General features: G+C 36.9%; 1 protein-coding gene across 2 annotated transcripts in view; it reads left to right on the top strand.

Annotated features, from left to right (window-relative positions):
* The window catches only part of LOC131677846 (serine-rich adhesin for platelets), a 694,115-nt gene that overhangs the window by 71,295 nt on the left and 600,569 nt on the right, over positions 1-22,251 (top strand). For both annotated transcript variants that reach the window (XM_058957912.1, XM_058957911.1), the window contains exon 2: positions 20,439-21,646. In XM_058957912.1, the coding sequence (XP_058813895.1) occupies positions 21,523-21,646 (124 nt within the window). In that variant the 5' untranslated portion in view covers positions 20,439-21,522. The remainder of the gene's footprint in view (positions 1-20,438; positions 21,647-22,251) is intronic.

The raw sequence follows: 22,251 nt of genomic DNA, 5'->3' as shown, positions 1-22,251 counted from the left end.
CGCCCACCATCTCTAAATTTCCCAAGAGATCCACACCGCGCCGGCCGGCCAACACAGACACACACATTCGTTGTAAGTAAGTGTAGTAGAATAAATTGTCGAGTGCCAAAACTAGAAGACCGCGTATTTTGCTCTTTCTGATGAGTTTTCTCTTAGTCCTCGCCGACCCCGAGAGAGTGAGTCACTCCAGTGAGAGACTACAGGGAAACATTTATTACCATCAATCTGAAACATATTTCGGAAAACGAAATGTGGAATATAAATAACTCTAAGTACCTAAGTAGAAACAAAATCGTTTTAGACTCGTCCACACGAAGCCATTTAAACTCGCAGAATTTTCTCAGAGATGGCCTAACCGATTTACACAACTAAGTTTCAACTGAAACGTATAACGCTCCCATAAGCTGCTATTGAATTTTTAGTTGATCCGACTTGCGGTTCGGGAGTTACGGATTGAAGAGTGCGGTCACACGTCAAATTCCCATATAAACTGGTAACACCATGGTCTCCGAATGATATAATACACGCCAAGTGTAATAAGAATGTAATAGATATTTCCACAATGTTATATTGAATGTAAACAGCTATTAAATCATAGCTTTGATGAATGAAAAAGGCAAAATTGCACCACTAGGTGGATTAAAACAGGTGCTTAGGTAAAATTGTAGGTTTTTTTGTTCATATATTTTTTTTAATAATTTCGCAAAAATGGCTACTAAAGAATCACTTGTGTGACTACTATGACAAAAGTGTAAATTAATAATACTCAATGCAGTAAGCAATGATTACTTACTTATATTTTATCGAAATAAAATTTTGTTAATTTACTGAAATTATGAGTATCGTGAATCGCAATATCCTCAAGTGACTTGTGCAAGTGGTTCCGTTTGGAATTATAATGAGTGGATATATACAGTTAGGGACAAAACAGTCAGCCCAGTCTGGGCTGAAATTTCTTTTTGGTCCATTAACCACCACATCTTGATTAAGATTTTGTCATTTAGTGGATGACTCTAGTAATGATGAATCAATGAGCGTTATCATCTTTGTGGCATGAGAAGTTTTTTGATGCAAATAGATTTTACATTTTAACGGAAGATGCCATAAAAACCACGCAATATAAAAATAGGGCACCATTCCTTATCTGATCATAATTTTCTTTATTTCCCTATCTTTTGTAGTTTAAGTACTATTATATTGGTAAATAGCACCTAACTAGAAACATCGAAAATTTTATTAAAAGCCTATTATTAGCGAATTTGTCGTCAGGTTATAGAGAAAAGAGGACGAAGATATCATTTTCGAAAAGAGAAATATTTTTATAAAAGAACTAGTGAAAGAAGGAAAATCGCAACGATATATCGCTATTTTCTTTCAGAAAGACCAATGAGGTGCTTCCAATGTAACTCGTGATGCGAAACCACGTGTAGCGACAGGAACGCCAAGAATACTACTGCCATTTTTTAATACTTATATCAAGCAACTTTGCAATACGAATACATTCAAATTCTGAAGGTTAGTCACAATACATTCGAAGGTGGAGTAAAGAATGTGATGGTTGAGGGTTATTTCTCTTGATATGGTGTTGGGTCAATTTGCAGGATCAGTTATGGTATTATGGACTAATATTTTTAAGTTAAGATCTCTAGAGATTCCACTTCCATAATCTGTATGATAATCGTCTTCGACAGATCATCGAAAAAAAACCCTGAAATAAAGAGATAATAATAATTTAATTGATTTGCGTCAAAACAACTCGATCAACAAAAGAAAGTTTAGAAAGTGACTAATTTTTCAATTTTGTATAATGTAGTTTTAAAGTTTTGTCCGACACTGTGTATAGCACAAAAATCCAGTTAGGTCATTGTCGCACGAAAAACACTCTAATATATCTACAATCTACATGCCCACACCCAGCGATCGAGGAAATTGAGCCAGCATGACGTGTAGCATGACGAAGTCGTGATGATTAGAATTAATTTCTGTCGCGGGAATCGAGCTGTCTCGTCACTCACTCAACCTGAAACCCGTGACAAGGTCAGGAAAGCCGATTCGAACTGTTGCCACCCGTCCTTCTGGCGGGCCACGAATTTTCCCATACAATCTAACCGCAATCAGACCGGTCGATGGTTGGGTGATAAAAGACTCAGCACCGTGCCATTCGACGTAAAAATTGGCTCTTCCGTGAATTTAATTCGCTTTTTTCGCCTTCATTTCGATGGTACATCCACTTTTATGAAACCGTGTGAGCGAAAAAGGACGAAATAGTGCTACCACAATCACCACCACCACCATGCTACATTATGCGTTGATGATGATGTATTACGTTGCGATTAAACCGAAATGAATTAAATCATTTCTTTCAACGACGTGTTCTCTGGTGATTCAGTTGCGTGACGTGATGATGACAAATTTCTTCCGTATGCTTTGGATCGACCATAATTTTTGTGGGACATTTATATCTGCTGGGCTTATTATTAGTGGTTTGATCAAGTTTACACGAGCCTTGTATTCATTTAATTGGCTTGGGTGAATATCTTGACTTATCATGTTTTATTGTCCGGGGTGCTATTAAATGGCATTGGTATAGTGAGAATTCAATTTGAGACAAATAATGGAGACAAATTATACGAGATTAATAACATAGTTGTAAGAAACCACCACTGCACTCATATGCAATTATATTATTGGAATAAGGAAATACAATTAATAATTTTGAGAAATAGTTCACGTGAAAATTTCCGTTTCTTGTGCAGAGTTGCAAAGTGAAAATGATTAGGAATAGATCGTGAGTTATGTACTATGAATCAAGAACTAGTTCCTGAATCCATGATTTTTTTTTTATTTTTTGAAATGTTTTGGAATTATTAATAATCTTATGGGTCACAATCTACCGCTCATAGTTAGGCACAATACCTTCAGATATCATTTTGACTGAAGCAAGTTGATGTTAATATGATCGCTGAAATAAAATACAGGGAATACCCGATTTTGATAAAGTTTGTATAAACTTCAAAGAGAAATATCATATTATGTGACGTGATGCATTCGTATTTTAATAACAGGGATTTTTTTTGTAATTTTAACTTTATTTCAATGCACATGACAAAAAATCAAATTTTTCCAAAAATTCGCACGACTTCACGTACTTTCATCAAAGATTATTGTTATAATATTTCCTAGTGGATCCATTATTCGATTGAATCGCCAGATGAAAAGCGGTTTCCATCCCAACAAACATATGGTCGGTGTTAAGTCAGACCGGGCCAAGTAGCAAAATATTGATTTCGAAAAAAATGGGTTTAAAGTTTCAATTATTTTTGGAAATTATTTTTTGCCATAATTCTTGTTTATGGTTACATATTTCACATTTGGCAAAAGTGGAATGTAGCAGAAGAAATTCTTTATCTAGTGTTATCAGTATCTCATTTTTTGATGTTTGGCGACTTAGTCCGGTCTGACTTAACATCGACCATATGTAAACTCTTAAGAAACGAAACTATAAATATTCATCCAAAATTAAAAAAAAAACATTAGGTGCCTACTTTGGTACACGTCCTCTTTGTGTACTGCTTACGACAAAACCAATTCATTTTCTCAAGAACAAATTTTTTTGTTAAAAATTAAATTGTAAAAAAACCCATTTTTTTAAATTTTTTATATTTTGTCAACAAAAACCAATAGAGAAAAGAAACATTTTGAATGATTTTGCATTATGGAGAACTAATGCCTAAAAAAGTTTTTTTTGACAATAACTTTATACATGTTTTTAAATTTCATACTTTCATACGGCTCTGTCCTCTCACGGTAACTGTACTCATTCATCGACTTTTTTATTATAGAGGTTCGAAAAATCACTTTTGAAAAAAAAATCTAATCCTATGTGTGGGGTTGGAAATCGAACCCAGGTAAGCTACGTACAAGACAATTTTCGCATCCACGAATTATCGTCGGTGGAAAAAGTCTGCCTACCTATCGCATGGGGTCGATGGACGACGTGATAATGATTACATTTTTGGTTTTCGATAGATTACGTTCTAGTCTTACGAAAATTTTATACTTTGTTAGCGTTGGGGTTGCCACCTCTAGTGGGGCTTTCACCCGGAGATTTTTACTGACCTAGGATATGCTGCTAAAATATGAGTAGAAGCTGTAAAAAGATATGAAATATTAATCGAAACTTTTTTTTTTGACATTTTAGAGAACTTTAATCGGTTATTATAACCTACTGATATGAAAACAAACAAACATAAACTTTTTCATTTCATCAGTAGCTCGTCATATCAATTTAGCACTGGTAGGAAAATTACTGAATTAACTCACATTCACTGTTGAGTGTTTTGTATTGGCAAAGCATAATAGGTACCACTCTGTTCTGTTCGGTCACATTAAGCTTTGTGAACATGCATTTTTCGCGTTAGTAAACAGTTTTGTTGGTTTATATAGGTGTATTCTTTCGCTTCCCCGGCTATCCGCAAGGAACCCACGAGCACCAGCCACTCTCGCTGTAGCAGATAAGCCGAACGAGCATTGCTCTCCTCCACAGCGGAAGAGAAGAGTGAAAGACATTGCAGCGTCTTCAGGAATTCTTTGCGGGTTATTCGCCGTAAGGAGGTTCCAAAAAAGAAGTAAATTTCTCCTCACTGATCAATAGTTAAGGATAGCTGCAGGAGTAAGCAGCATAACACCAGAAGAATTCCTTCGAAACAATAAATTTAGTACTATAAAAGTTTTAAAACGTGTCGTTTCACCACCCCCACAAACCGGAGCCTCCGGATGAAACCCGGAGTGGGGCAACCCTAGTTGGCGTAAAAAGTGCTCGAAAATGTGTAGTCAAATAAACCTTTTTCTATGAAAAATACAAACCAAGTGTGGAAACTGTTTTGTAGTGTTTAATGATGATGTATGTTCCGCAAAACGCGTAATAACTATCGAAATGCATTTCAGCTCCAGACAATAAAAGTAATCACTTAAAAAATCTTGATTCGCGTCCTTATGTATCCTGAAATATGTCGAATCTGCTGTTAGAATGTCCGCCTTTTGTTGGTACGCTCTGTTCCGCCTCACCGATTCCGTCGCGATGCCAGTTTCATTCATAATGAAATGCACTTTGCTCGTTCGCAGTTTGCGCACTAATGGAAATTTACAAAACGGTGGACGACAACAAAAAAGACTCTCCCGCCCTGTGCGCACAGGAACACCCATTACCCATTTCAATTATGTTCATTTCACTTTCGTGTCACGATACCTCACAACAAAGGGAGGAAACGGGATTTAGAGAGAATGCGAAAAAGGCATAGAAAAACTTTTAAACATCTCACTTTGAAAGCAGGAGTAGAATAGCTGATATTTCGCCAGACAGGAAGTAGGGGGAAGTACATTAAAAATCTCCCATGATGCTGCCCAAGAAGGTCGTGTAGGTGAGCGTAAAAGTTAGCTTGGTACCTAACCTACGTATGAACTGGGACTGGAAGGCAAAAACCATTCTCTCTGGGTTACCTCCTTGAACTCGGATATTCCTTTCGCCCGATGAGCATTTTACCGTGCACGACTGTGTGGAAAGTTGCACCGTTCTGGTGGCAATTGCGGGTAGCAGCAGTAGCAGCTAGCGTTATGGTTCGCCACCGTGAACCCTTAGGTTTGCGGGGATAAAATTAAGCTGCTGTACTGGGAGGACGATGGAAGCAATTTTTCGCTTAATACACGCATTAGCACTTGCTGTGTTATTCTACCGATGATAATGAAGAAAGCTTTGGTGAGTTGTGCGATGAGAAACTTGGGTTCGTATATGAAAGCAGAAACGCCAACATTACGGGATAGCAGGAAACGTCTATTGTTCAGCTTCATTTATTGTTATTGTCACGCTGTGTTCTGTGTAATAACTTTGTTATTTGCTATCCCGAAGAACGTGTTTATGGCTAAGCGAACATAACATTAAGCTGTAGCACGTTTCAGTTGATAACCAATCAATTTATTTGTTTAATGTTTTGGTGCGCGTTCTATATTGTGCTAATTTTGATATTGTTACTTTGATGATATTAAAGGATAGGAAATTCGTGTTTATGTGTTGTTTCTTAATTAATTTATCTGAATCCTAATAACCTAACTGTTCATAATCGTAAGCAATATTTTAAATTCTATTAATCCTAAATGAATTTGATGTTAAACCATCTAATGTAAATAACTATCCAATTACCTGTGCTACATTGTTCTAACTTGCATTAATTTTGTATTTTTGACCGGCTTCGGTATTTTACAGTTCATATTATCTATGTATAAATAAATGCAAATTGCTAAGAAATCGCACACGGTAAGCTTATTTCGACAAGTTTTCCAAATGCCCTCGTGTTCCAGTGGTTGTTGTCTCTAGGTGTTGCTCGCTCTCTGGCCCCATTAAATCCGAACACAGCGTTGAGGATACTTCTTGGAGCGTACTCCACCGATGGTCAAACATCCATTAGAAAACTTTTATGGCGGCATTGAAGGTTCCGATCGGTAAGCGAAGAAAGAGGTAACATATCAGGAAACATAACAGGAAAACTTACCATTCTCAAGCGGGCACGTTTAATGGGAAAACTTGAGCACAATACAAAACATTCCAAGCCAGCTCCCGCAACCTATTCAGTGCATCAATTCTTATCGTTCCTTGTGCCATACTACGCTAGTGAATAATGCATCCCTACCTCGAACAGACCAACTCAGACGTGCAAAGCCGATATCGTTGCTTTCTCTCTCTCTGTACGTAGAATAAAAAATAACAGTTTTTGCAACTACATCCAGAGTTCTAAAAACAGAAGCCGGTGGTCGGAGTGCAGACATAAGGGAAAATCTTTCAATATGTACTATCATCATCCCATAAAACTATCACGGACACAGTTGCAGGTTTTCCATTCACTTACAAATTTTTCTTTAAATCTTGTTCATCCTTCGATTCGTTCCGTGTAATGATCCATGAAGCTACTGTGCCGAATGGTTGGAGGGGGATCTGTAAATTCCGTGTCCGCCTTGCCTGTGTTGTCTGGTCGGACCGGAAAAACCACCGAAAATGAAACAGTGTGAGGCAATGATCTGCATTAAGTTCGCCCATGCCAACTGGGGTATTACGTACGTAACCATCGGCAAAACGACAGACACTGCGCCCCCGTTCAAGGAAAAAAAATCGAATGAAGTCAACTATGTATGTCTGCTGTCGTACGTGAGACAAGCCGAATCGAAGCCAAAGATAGAAATATATAGATAAATTCAATAAATGTAGCGGAAGAATCTGATTCACATGATTTTTCCAGCTTTGCTCACTGCCAACCAAATTGAAGCGATTAGATGTAGTTTTCCCGTTGATTTCGTTCACTTCGTACCGACTGGTGGCTCAGGCAGTTAACTTTTAACGTTAGGGTACAAATTTACTGTTTTGAATCCAATTTGCTTAGGCGTATTTGCCTTAATCGTGGAAACATAACAACTATCGTTCTACTCGCAATTGTGGAATGTGGAAGTGTTGCAGTTGTGGAGGTACAGCATTTTCTCTTGTTCAATCTATTTTGTATTAATAAAATCCAAATTGTTTCCACAAGGGTTTGACAAAATGCTACCGACTGTGACAATAGCTTAATAAGTCAGCAGGAAACACCTGCCAACTGGAAAAAAAGTAAAAATTAGGACGAAAAAATACAGTAGGATTCCGTTTTTGGCAACAACATATTTTTTTCCAGTTGCCAAAACTGAAACCGTGCCAAAAATAAAAAAAGGAAAAATTAGGACGAAAAAATACAGTAGGATTCCGTTTTTGGCAACAACATATTTTTTCAGTTGCCAAAACTGGAACGCTGCCAAACCTTTCTTTAAAAGCTTTTATTTTCAATTTGTTACATCATAAATGTTACAAGAACATTAATTATATAAGAATATGTGATATGGAATCAAATGATAGAAGAAAATCAGCAAATTAATTTTATTTGATATACCCGCCCCCATAAAATATAGTAAATATGACTCCCATGTTTGGAAATAAATTCAAAAATAATATAAATTATTACAATAAAATGTGTATGAGCATTTTTTAAACGATTTACTACGTACAACAAGAATGTTGCCAAAAACGGAACCCATTTGTTGCCAAAAACGGATTTTTGTTGTTGTCAAAAATGGAGCATGCTAAAACGGAATCTTACTGTATATACAATCAATAGATACGGATAATTAACGAACGGTAGAGGAATGGCTTGTGTACAAACAAGTAGTGCTGGGAAAATCAAAATGAAAAAAATCAAACCGCAATCATGGCTGATAATTATCGCTATTATTTTTTCGAAAATTCTCACTGCCGATAAAATCATGCCGTGATCACTCTGTTAACTATCAAAAGATCATCTCACAAAAATCACTACCGATTTTTTCTTGCACTCTAGCAGTAGTGATTTTGATGTGGTTGAATTTGATAATTGAGAGGGTGATCACGGCATGATTCTATCTGCAGCGAGCAATTCGGAAAAAATCACAAGTGAGAATTGGCAGCCATGATTGTGATTTAGTTTAATTCTTGGGTCAATGATCATTATCTATTTTCGAACATTATGGATATGTTAGAGGTGTCAATGAGCCAAACTGAATTATTTTTAAATATTTTGGGAAAATGTTTTAAATTGAAGGGCAAGTTGAGGGCTGTTGAAAATCAATAGTTGTGGACATTTTTAATGCACAGGGTCCGTCGATGTGTCAAAACGGAATTTATTTCAATTTTTTCGGAAAATGTTTTATATTCAAGGACAAGTTGAGGGCTGTTGAAAATCAATAGTTTTGGACATTTTCAATGGACAGGGGGGTCCGCCGATGTGTCAAAACGGATTTCTTTTCGATTTTTTTGAGAAAGTGTTTTGTTTATTTCTTTCTTTTTGATAAATATGAGGCTGACAAAATTGGGCCAAAAGCTGACAAAATTGGGGGTAAACAAAATCAGGGGCCGATAAAATCAGGTCTTCTCTGTGTCTTCAATAATGTAAATCTGAAGATTGCATAATCCATTTTTTATTTTTCGAGCAATTCAAAATTGTTCTTAGAACATAGAAAAGTTTATACAGCGAAGACCCGATTTTCATGGCCGGCGGATAGCGTTGGTAGTATGGGTAGTACTACCCACTCGAAAATAACCGAGACGAGAAATACCTACTCGAAAGTTTGGAACAAACTAAAATCTGAAATTAACCGCATATTTGTCTTGCGCATAAAATGCATGCGTCTGAAATTCTCGATGCACAATAATTTCATTTTTTTTATTGAGATACAAATTTCTTTTGGCTTACAATTTAAATTTCTTGAAAATATGGTATAATAATTAGGATTTGTTTAAAATTTAAACTTTTTTACTAGGGGGAATATATTTTAACACACAATTTGTTATTTTTTAGCACAAACCATTATTTGATTAAAATTGCAACAAGGAGAAACTCTATTAGGCTTATTATAAGGTAGACAAAAGATATACACAGGAGGAATTGATTGAGAGTAGGAGATACCGTATCAGGGAAAGTGAAGAGAGGCCGGACATCAATGTTTGGAAAAAGAAAAAAATTAAAATTGCAGATTTTTGGCATACGGAAGAATACTAAAGGACATCATGAACCGGATCGCTTTTCGGATCCGCTGGGAACTCTATAGCTGACAGCATATCAATTAAATGAGAAGAGATAACTAAATTTGGCCATCCATCGCGTTAAAAAATCTGTATATGAGAGACATATAGGGAGATCGAGGATAGCTATCACATTTCGGACTGGAACGACTGAACCAAGGCTTGTTTGTGCCTTTGGGATTCCTAACCTTCCATTGTTCCACGAAATTTCGAGCGTCCTCTGATAAGAAATACTGGAAAACTCGTTGAAGCTATGTGATCTTTCATGAATGTCACCTTCTAATGCCTAACTGTACGCCTTTTCTCATTACCATTCTAATCTAAGTGTCCGCCTTCTCATTATCAGGAATGGAGCAATGCAAAATAATTCAAACTAAGGTAGTCTGATATGATTTATCGCATAAATAACTAAGAAATGTTTTCCCCATAAAATGCAAAGAGTGCAGTGGTTGTTGATGGGTAAATATAAAAACATCAGATTTGTGGGGAGAATGTATGCAGCACTTTTCACTGACTGAAGCAAAGGGTTCTGGAAAGTACCAACGCCATATTTCGCAATTAAGACCCCTGTCGGAGACAAACCATCAATCTCTACTTCCCAGGCGGGTACGTAGACAATATACTACTTCGTACACGGCCGAGTGTTGCTCAGCTAGTTTTCGCGATATATCGATGATTTTAAATGCGTTATAGGGTGATGTGCCTATTATGGCAGTAGAGCCTATTGTGACCCTATTTCGTACCCCTTGGTTTCGAATCAAGCATATGAGATAATGACACTATCGATTTGGCTAAAGCAGGTGAGAAAAAATAAGCTCAAGTTATATTCTTTATTTGTTGTGCACATATGTATTTAGAACTATCCTCTAAATCCAACTTTTAATTAAAACAAAATCACCTTATTGAAATATCTACTATTCCGCCTCACTCACGTAGTGGACCGAAACTGGATGCAACGGCGCTTAGCAAAATAAACACTTACGAGCCAGCATTTACCGCCTCATATCTCGTTATTCCAGCACAAATATACTAAACATTGCACTGATACATACCTTTATTTTAGCTGGAGAAGCTTTTTACGATAATTTCACTTTAAAATCACTCGTCAAACGCTAGAATAGGCCTAGTGTTATAATAGGATAAAACTAAATACGGGGGTTCCTATTATTGGCATGTTTTGCTGATACACTACCACAATCAAAACCAACTTTTTGTATCCATCATACAGAAAAGAATCACCAGTGCGGCCAAACCAAAACATGAACTTGTAAATATAATGTAATGCAATTTCAGGTATAAGTAATCAATTACTTCAAGTTATTCAACTAATTGTTGATTGCAGATATTTTATTTTCATCTGCACATACAATTCGGATCGGGAGAAAGCAATGTGATGTGAAACTTGTCATTGCAGTTGCTAACCTTCGAATGGTTTTTTTCTGCGTGCGCAATTCTGGGCGCTCTTCTACTAACAGCTGATGAGTTTCATTGATGTGCGTGATGTTTACGTTTGTTTTGATCGGCTGAAAAAAGCAGAATGATTCGTTTTACAAATCACACGTTGGCGTCCATGATCTGGATACCTAGTTAGAATCGACGCAAATGGAATATGAGGCATTGCGTTTCAACTAGATTGTTTTTCGATGAGGTGGAAATTGGCACACCCATGAGGCGATAATTGGATCGTTGAGGTGGGAATAGATGCACAGAATGGAACATTTATTTTCATTTATGCTGAAAATTGAGGCAATTCTGCTAAATAAGCATTATATAGATGTTTAAGAAACAGTACACTGATACTTTATGCTGAGAAAGGTTATAGATAATATGGCTTCTTTTAAAATTGTTCAAAAAATAGTGCGACCCTCTCCCTAATGGTGCCAAAATAGGCTCATCACCCTATTCGGTCCGGAAGTAGAACTTCCAGGAGTGTTGTATTAGATGAATATAATTTATATCGAAAAGGAGATTTATTCGCATTATTTTGCCATCGGATAAATATTCAAAACGACCTTCATTGAGCCAGAGAAGCTGTCTCTTGTCGGATATACCTTCCCATTAGTCAACACTGTCATGCGGGCTTCAGTACCCGAGCAAAGGTTTTATTGGAGGGAGCAGAAAATTAATGCAACGAAATTTAAAAGAATAGAGTAATTGGTACTTAGCTGTGGAAGATTTGTAGTATCAGTAATCAACAAATTTTCGCTCTGTGTCGGTCACACAGCCCGTTAACAAAGGGTATTACCAAATAGCCACCAAATATTACCCGTAAATTTTCACATTTACTAACATACACCATGTCTGAACTTTCGTCACTACGAGTAGAAATCACTCCGAATCTTACTACCCACTCGGGAAAAAAGCGTTTCGCCGGCCCTACCGATTTTATCAGCTCCCGATTTTGTCTACACCCGAGATTGTCAGCGTTTTGATTCGATTTTGTCAGCCTCATACGGAATTATGTTTGATGGGCTTCAGGAGACGAACCGAGTCAAATTAAAGTAAATCCTTTCTCGAGGTTATTTTTCTTACGTTAAAGATGCAAAATATGCAAAAAAATTCAATGTCTTTAAAACTTTATTATGTAATACCCTCCTAAGTGAAATTTTTACCATATAATCAAAAAGGGTTCAGTAGCACAGAAATTATTACATTTAGTCTCATTGTTTGTCGCTGAAGCAGTGCTACCAGTGAAAAATGAATTTTTTTAATATCTTCATACAATATTATTGAAAACTGATAAAACCTTCTAATTTAGATTACCTTCGACTACGTTTTCCATGCAATTAGACTATTGTAAATATTCTAGAAGAATTGTATTGAGCGTCGGAAGGTAAATGTTGAGCATAGCTGGAAAATGTCACGGTTATGACCAGTCGTCTGGTGACTGGTCGCAACTGGTTGGTCAATCGGCTGTGCATTTACTGAACTGTGACATGTACGTTCGTATGCGAACGGTCGCGACAATAGAAAAACAGATTTGCTTGTTATGTGGCATGTCGACAAAGAACCGGTACTGAAAATGGGTAAAATAATGAATACAGGCCAGATTCGATTATCCGTAGGGTGCAACAAAATTTCACTTCGGATAATCGAATCAAAACAAATATTTGAAATATATTTGTTATATGTTGAAAAACAGTATCTAAGGTACATGCATCAATGTTGGACCTACGGTACATGCATTAATATTCGACTAATGGACGAATATCGATCACTTTAAATTCTATAAAATGAAAGTAAGACATGTAATAAGTTATTGAGCCAACTTATTTTATTTTAAAGTATTGCGTTCGATTAATTGGGATTAATATACTTATGTTTGGTCTAATAATCAAGCGCATGGTCTAATAATCAAGCGCATAAAACTAAATTCTCTGCGTGAAACTTCGGTCAACTTAATACTGGTTTCGGTAAATTCAGCCAGAAATAACAACTGAATTTGAGATTATTATGCACCACTCGTTTGTATACAACAACAAAACTTTGGAAAGAGAAGCAACACGCTAGACTCCACTGAGAAGCCCAAAAATTTGTTTCAAAACCATCCGATGCAAGTCCAGTAATGGACGCCTGCTGAACGGTCTGCTGGGCGTCGCCCAACGTTGGTCCAACAAACAACCAGCATTGGACGATTTTGAAACATGGATTCCTTAGGGGGATGAATTTTGCACCCGGTAAAAATATCTAAAAAACGCACTACTTTTTATGCGCACGACACCAAGAAGCGCGCGTTGTTCAATCAGCAGCAATATCATCATCGTCATCATGCGTCCTAGATATATATTTTTAGCGAGCCAATCAGAATTTAGCTAAAATTTGGTTACTTGTTCAAACGCATTAAGTGATTCAGTTTGTTATACATCGTCGCACAGTACACTTTTTTCTCTTATTTGCTTGGTGGAAACATTATTCAGGATCTTTATTTGGTCATTGTTCGGCGTTCTACCGAGTCGCTTAAAGGTTTTTCAGTGAATCTACTTCGTAAAGAATTATTAGCGCTTTTCAGAGCGGTGCAAAGTACTGACTACAGTTTAGATCCTATTTTATTAGTCCCCGTGTTTGTCCGATTCTGAATTTTTCTACAACAGAGTTTGTTAGCTTTTTGACCCGATTTTGTCAGCTACATTAAAGACAAAGTCTTCTGATTTAATTTCCCTATGTTACACGATGGAATTAAAGCGAAAGCCTTTGCGTAGGTGTGTTAAGATTTCAAAATGTCGATATTCTTAAAGTATTTAAAAAGTTTAATTTTTTTTCAAACTTATGCGATAATAGAATGATTCCGAAGAGTATTTTAGGGTTTTATGTCATACCTTAGATAGGGTCGTTTTTCAGTGTTCTTGCTCATGTAGGGCCCACTTATACGACGAAGGACTACATTCCACACACATGCATGATACTTGTCAGACTTTGTTTGCGTTCGTTTGTGTTACTATGGCGGATTTTCACTCTGTTCGGTTTCTGTTGTGAATATACAATTCCATATTTCATTTCTGCGCGTCTTCTTTTTTATTCTCTTCACTGATAGGGGAATTATGGTTAAAACCGACACCTTAAGCTTAACACTTTTTCTGGGTTGCCACAAAACCAATAAAATTATTATTTCTACGCAGAATTCTTCTTCAGAAAATTCTTAACAAGGGTTAATTTTGTCAGCGCTTCAAAAAATTAGTTTCATTAAAAAATTATTGGTTGCAATACTTGGAAAACAAAGTGACTTTTTGTAGGCATTGCGGGTAAAACCGACACCCCATAGGGGTAAAATCGACACCCCCTTTAATTTATTTTCTCTCCACTTTATTAAAAAGTTTGCATTTTTTAAAAATGTGATGTATGCCTGAGTAATAAAGTGTGAGTATGTGAGATACAAATATGTGCTTTTCGTAGCTTCATTTTGTAGTGAGGAGAAGAGAGTTCGAAAGCGTAGTGCTATAAACATGAGTATTTTATGCTATAGGATTATTTCTTGATAATGATATTTCCAAATAACCCTTACGCACATCATTGCAACCTTCAGCGTCATTTTATTTCGTAGATTTGCAAGTGTTCTATATTCTGCTAATCGGATTCATTGACTTATAAGTGATGCACACTTCTTAGTAAAACTACCTTTTCCAGCCTTGATGAATTCTGATCATCAACGATCTACGAGGTTATACAAACGATCATTGTCTCATTGTGATAAAGTACATCTATGACAAACCAAGAGAACACTAGAACTTCGGTTTGAGGAGTTTTTTGCAGAAATAGCAAAAGCTTCGATAGAATCTGATAAGCAAAATTACCAATTTTTGATTTTTAAAGAGACTTGTAAGAAATAAACACAATAAAAGTATTTCTGTAAATTTCTGCTATTACTATAATGTGCTAATAGTGTAATTGAAGTGTCACAAATATCCCCAGCCATTTGTAGTGCAACGAATGTCAACACAACCATCTTAACAGCGTGTCGGTTTTACCCTAACCAATGGGTGTCGGTTTTACGCCAACAGCGCGATTAAAAATATTGAATTCCTCAAACTTGTCTTCAATGCACCAAGTTGATCATAGGAGAGGCCGATAATAATAGGTACTGAAAAATGTGGTGATTTGAAAAGCTTTTGTTCGGTTAAAACCATAAAATCTACCAACAAAATTTAACATCCAGACGAGTATGAAAGCTGCTGTCGTATGTTTTGTTTATTTTTATGACATTCAGCGTACTAACGTAAATCCAATTTGCATTCAAATGCTCTACATAATCATACTAATAACAATGTGTCATTATGAAATGAATAAAAAATTGATTTCTAGGGAAAGTTGTGGGGTGTCGGTTTTCCCACAATTCCCCTGGCGCACCAAGAGGCGATATTTTTGGATAGCATGTTTTGTGGTGAGTTTGGGGCGGCGGTCGGCTATTTTCATACGAGTCCGTATTTTTGTTGGGTGATTCGTCGGCACTGCTGTCTTTGTGTATGAGCTTCCCTTGTTGTGCGGCTGTTTTTCCGTTTTTGGTTTGTTACAGATGAGTAATGGTCTTGGTTCTGTTGTTTTCGGAGTTGTACGGGTTTTGTCTTGGGTGGTTTTGGATGTTCGTTGATTTGGCGGCGTTGCGGGGAAGTGCGCGTCCGCCGGGTGATGCCAGTCGGGCTGGGATTTTTTTTTTGGACTGAGGGAACTCGTTTGGGTGTTTGTTTGGCTAACTAGGCAAGTGATCCACGGGCAGTTCGATGTGCGTGGGGAGGGTGCATGGTCTTGTCTGAGTGGTGTGATGGCTTTGATCATGTATGGGGTTTGGGAGTTGCCGGTTCGCGGGAGGGATCGAGGATCTGTGACCGGCTTCCTTCAGACGTGTCGGCTCGAGGAATGGATGTTTTGTTGTCGTGTTATTGGATTGCTTTCGGTTAATTGAGTCAGGTTTATAACATATGTTTTCTCATTGTGTTGAGTGGTTTCATGTGGTTTTGAATGGGACATGCGCCGTGTTGTAGGTTGCCGTGTGGACCATGTTTCATGGGCATGGTAGTGATGTAGCTTGCTTACTGTGTTAGAAGACAAAACCGGGAGTCGTCTCTTTTTTTTCTTACATCTTCTGCGCTTTCTGGTTTTAATACATTGTTGATTCAATCTAGTAATTTAGTTTTTCCTGCTTACATGTCGTTAGAGCCGACAAAAACAGGACTCTGTACCTCATCTCGTACATCTTTTTTATTTTGTTCAATGAACATTTTGTAATTCCAATTGCTTCTGGTCAGTAGCGGAGTGGCAGGCACAGGCGATCTCTCTTATGCTTTTGTTGTAAATTAGTAGATTAATTCTAATAATGCTTCTTTTCTCTTCGTGTTAAACTGACTTGCTTCTCTCTCTAGTGGTTTGGAGAATAATAAAATAAGATTTTCAGTTCAGTTAATTTTGTTCTGTTCAAATCCCTTGTCGCGAAAATAATCGTTATTTTTCAGTTGTAGTACCAGTTTGATTTTAATTCTTTGTTTTTTGTATTCGAATTTTTTTATTGCTTATCCTTTTGCTAGTTTCTTTTATGTTAAAATGATATTTGAATTAAGTTTATAGCTTCATTTTGTTTACGACCTTCGATTCAATTTTTCGCGGTTAACTCATCTCCCTTTTATTAGTAGGGCCAGTCGCACAAGCTCAAGCTAAATGAACATTAAAAACTAATACTAACAATACGAACTAAAAAGGTGAAAACGGTCATTGAAATATAAATAAGAAGCAACACTCCCGATGGCCGGCTGTCCGGAGTTCAAGTCGCTCGATAATTTTTTTCGGAAATTGAATGCGGTCGAAATTCATGCTTATTGCCAAGATCTTATTGTCTACCAAGACATCTCCTGATCTTTTCCCTTTCCTACTAACACAATTCCTTTCCCGTAATGCTCGTGGAGATGCAGAGGCAGTCTCGGTCTCTATCAACAGCGAGTATCGAACTAACATTCCTTTCCTTCCCCGGTAGAACAGCATTGGACGTGGCCGGCGTCGTTATTGACCATTTTATGAAAATGTTGAGTCATTGAAACATGCACAGTGAGAATGATTTGCTCCAGTCTTCATTTCATTTTGGTTCATTGTGCATTTTCACTCACTCGGTCAATCACGAAGTGCAACTGCGGGTAGTCTACCAAAGCTAAGCCAAGCTTTATGTCATACCTTAGATAGTCCCAAACAATCTGAAACCATAATGTTCAGATTTCGTCGGTCCTAAATAGGGGAACATGGGGAGACTTGACCAAGCGTAAAATTCTATTTTCTGCTATAGCGTCTTCTATTCGATTCTTATTTTTTTTTTCAAAAATATTTTTATATATGTTTCGATTCCTTAAGGTAATTTTAAAAGTTTGGAGTAAAAATCCAAAAAAAAATATTACGTGATTAATAAATTTGCAATAAATGATGTAATTTTTTTATCAAACTTTGTATGGACATATCTACTCGACTACTAATTACTATTAAGGGACCATCTTAATCCTTGTGAAGCAGTGAAATGATTTTACATAAATTGGAACATTGGAATAGTTATTACTAGAATTCGCATGACATTGAACGCAATAACTAATGTTGGGGAGACTTGACCAAGATTTTATGGGGATAATTGACCAAGTGGCGATCAGCTGAAGAAAGATACAAAATTCCTAATATTTATTATGCTTTGGTATCTACTGTTAATGTTAATCACGTCATAAAAAAAATCCCACCCCAAACATAAGTCTTTATATTTTAAAATTTGTAAGCAAAGTTAGCAATAGTAGGACTGATTTTGTGACGTGTGAACATGCAATGCAAGCAGTACAGTTAATCCTTAAAAAGAAATGCATTTGAAAAAATCAAAATTTATCAAATGCAACTCTTTTATATTTTTTACTGCTACCTAAGGATCTCGACAATAGGGGAAAAAATAATTACAGTATGTTTTATGTCATTATTTTTTGTTATGATTTTTCAAAATTCTCTTGGTCAAGTCTCCCCACGCCTTGGTCAAGTCTCCCCGCAATGGGGAGACTTGACCAGAAAAAACGATCACAGAAAAACTTTTGTGACTTTTCAAAAATTAAATTTAAAATTCTGCAAAAAATCATGAAGACGCGCAATAACTTTGCGCATTATATCTGACTGATTTTTGGGGGATTGAAGGCTTTTTTAGAGATTTATGCAATTTTAGCTGAAAACCTGGTCAAGTCTCCCCATGTTCCCCTACATAATGAAGCTCACAAAATCTAATTCTAAAAACTACAGAAAAATCAAAGGCATCTACAGAAAAATGTAGTTTGTAGCCAATCGATTAGGTGCATCAAATTTTTTAGCACACCGCATTGAATTGGAATATTTATTGATTAAATGAAATCTCTTTATTTTCCCAAATTATTGTAATTTTTATGTGAAAATGTAGCTGATATTAATTTCTATCGTTTTTTGTATTTAAATATTGGGAGAGAAAAAAAAGTTTTTTTTTGTAAAAAAATGCGAAATTTCTGTATTTCCCCCTATTTTTTGTAAATATTTTGTGAGAACAAAAAATTCTGGTTTTCCAAAAACTGTCGCTAGTATCAATTGTAATTGATTGGTGTACGAAAATATGTAAGTCATCATATCGCATTCAAAATTATATGCTAATGAAGTAAAATTTCCATATTTGTATGAAGTTTTATTATTTTTTTTTTTGAAAATATTTATTCTTTCAGAAACTGTAGTTGGCAGTTTCGTCAATTCTAAGTATTTCAGTGAATATCACCAACTCTTTCCCTGTTAGTCGAAGCATGTGACTGTATGTGATTATTGTTCATTGTTGCGGGTAAATATGTTGAGGTTCTTTCGAATGAAATATCAATACTATGAGGCTATTGTGTTGAAATAGAAAAAGCACTGGCGGGTGTTATACGTTTTTTTAACATTTGGTTTTTAGTGTATTTACGTACTACATATTGTCTATCTCGAGATAATATAGCATTTCGTCGAGTTGTTGCTATATGGGAAACACTTGAGTGCGATCGAAACAAAAACAAACGTCAAAACGTTTTCTCACTCGCACTGATGCATATTAGATGGATACGTAATTCAACGCACGGTCGGGTTGCGCATGGCTGAAAAGTCGCAATGTGGATTTAAGAAAAGATTCGCAATAAGATTCGTTGTCGTGGAGCGGTTTTTAACAACCATGATCACTTGGGATACATGACACACGAATTTGTGAATACATCTTTTCCAAATCATTGTTTTCCAGGTGTGTGTATGTGTGAATCGGAGCAATTAAAGCTGTTCTCTAAGCGAGAAAGGTTTTCTCCGCAATAGACTGGTTAAATATTAATACAAGCAGACGAGCGACCATACTACATTTTTCAAAGCATCGAGGACGTTCTTCATCAATGTTGTAAAATGCATATTTCGTTGGGTGTTACCGATATTTTATTTGAGAAATTTTATGAACACCAATATGTGTAACTGATTTGGTGATTGTTATATAATAAGAAATTAAGTTGACAGCGATTTCACAGCGATTAAATAAACACGAGCAAACGGGTGTTCACTATATGTCTGTATAAATGGAGCACCATAAGATAAAATGAAAGCTTCGGTAGTTGCCGTAAAACTACTCGCGTATAAATGAACCACAAATATAAGACACACAAAATTGAAAATAATTTAAGCATGAGAATTCAAACATTTCAGTACATACTTTGTAGCAAATACCTATGAAACCGGGCCGGAGAAACAACAAAAACATCTTAAACTGGGATTTCTCCATCCCCCTTTGGATTTTTCTCTGCAACTGATTCAGTGTATCGACATCTTTCGTCTGTCCGCCTCGCTATATATACGACAATAGGACAGTGAAATATTTATTTTATTCAGATCAAGATTTCCCCAGTCCTCCGAGTGGTTTTGGTGTATTCTCCGTTTCGCCACCAGCCCGCTTCTGTTATCTGAAGTTTCCCTCCGGGCAACAACTCGTTGCTTTCCATTCGACGTTTTGCCGTTTTATTTGGCGTCTTTATAAATGCACTTGACATCTTCTTATTCTTTGTGGATTTTCCTTTTTTTTGTCATTTTCCTCCAGGGTTTTGGAAAATGGTGGATTGAGCGGGGGAAGGCAAAATACGATGCCTTTGTGGCTGCTGTTCTTTATGCATGCTGCCTGAGCCCATTAGGAATTCCTTTCAGCAACCGCTTCCTTGCTAATGCTTTTGAATAAACATAAATCTAATAACAATATTTATGACCTTACGGATATCGTGTTCGTTTCGTTATCTCTGAATTCATCGCAGCGAACCAGTTGAACAAAATTTGCATTTATTTTTCTGTTTTTCTCTCGTTTCAGTGAAATCCAACCCCGAATTAAAAGTGAGAAAATCACTCCGGCAGCTCACAAAAAGATTCCTATGTATGTACCTTGAAGTTTTAAAACATTCAATCCGATTGCGCACTTTTCACTCGCAAAGGAAAACTAACGAATCAGCTCAAAACGGAACAGAACGCCTACAATTATTTTCACTTTGACTGGTTTGCTATCTGGTGAACCGCGCAGTATACATGCTTCCTTATCGTAGTTCTGTACGGCATTGTCACCGAAAATCGCCATCAACAGCACCATACATGTGGAACGGCTTTCCAAGATCCATAAAAGTGTCGTTAGACAAGTGAGCCACCAACGGCTAACCAACGGATGACAGCAGGAGTAAAACCGCATACAAATAGCAGATCATCTGATGCGATTATGAAATGCTTAATCTACATTTTCGAGTTGTCGTACTGAGAATCAGCAGCCTAACACCACACCTGAGCTAGGTGCTATGGCCCAGACTTAGACGGTATGATTGTCACCGGCTGCATGACTTGTTCACCTGCCCTCCTGTGAAGTTGATAGAGTTGGTGCATTGAAAAGACGGGCCGGGAAAACGTTTTCCGCTCTAAAAAAACAATTGCACTCGAACCAACGTGGCGTCGACAGTTGGAGGAAAACACTAGAAAGCCATTTCCGCATCCAGTCTTGCCGAAGCGGAAAATACATAAAACTAATAATTGCAGCCGTCAGCCGGGGAAGTTGTGGAGAAGGAGGGGAATTGTTGGAACGGTGACCAAATGGAGATGAAATAATGAGTGGTGAAGGTGGCGAAAAGAAATCATATTCAATCTGGAGCTGTCACAGTGGAGGGAGGCAAAAAACTACAGCCGGAAAGTTCTCTGCTAGCAGCGCGTCGAGTGTGATCTAAGTGGCGGTTGACCCGGTTACCACTCGGAATAGTAGGACTTTAAGTGCTAGCGTAAAATAATGACCATTTTTTGAAAGTATACAGTGTTAGAGAGGAAGGAGTGAAAGTGGAAAAAATTTGAAAGTAGCTCTTAAAAATTAATTTAGCGCAAGCTGGCTTTTAGTAAAGTGGTGCAATTATTCTGAATAAAATATGTGGAAATACGGATGCCACGAGCACACGATGCTAAGTATGGCTATGCTAGTGACGACGGTGATGCTTTTGGGTAGTACTTCGCGAGCTCAGATAGATTGGGCAGAGGACGACGACGATCCAGGTAAGCTTATCTAGTAGACCTTGTTTCGCGACTTGTGATTCTTTGTTTGAATTTTAAAAAAATAAGATGAGATAAGATGTTATGAGAAAAGCCCAATTATTGCATTAGCAATACTTATGGTGGATATTACTTAATTGGTTTTTAGATTCAGATTCACTTGATGACCTCATGTGGCTTATTTGATAGAAGAGCAATATGTTCGAATGTTTCTATTAACTACCGAGGCTATTTATATAAATAATACTTTATTTTTATTTTATTTTATTTTTTTTGGCATGAATGTAATTTTATGAAAAGAATAAAAGGGCAACAGATTCAAATTTGCTCTCTATAATAGATGCCTATATACTTGTCAAAAACATTCTCCAAAATGAGTCAGATCTTCAGGTCGTTTTCGGTTTCAATTTCGGTTGATGCATGTACAGTGGTGAGAATGAGGGCGACCGCAGCAACGCTCTGATGCGTATCAGTACCACAAAGGCAGTATAAGAGACTTCTGAGAACGAATGATAAAAAAACAAAGAGAGGGGCTAAATTTTGAAATTTATTGTTTTTAGCAAGAGGTAGATGAGAGACATATGGGGGAGATTGCGACTTGCCATCCC

Source organism: Topomyia yanbarensis, chromosome 1 (assembly GCF_030247195.1).
Source record: "Topomyia yanbarensis strain Yona2022 chromosome 1, ASM3024719v1, whole genome shotgun sequence".
Classification (NCBI taxonomy): Eukaryota; Metazoa; Arthropoda; class Insecta; order Diptera; family Culicidae; genus Topomyia; species Topomyia yanbarensis.
This window is presented reverse-complemented; position numbering and strand designations above follow the sequence as displayed.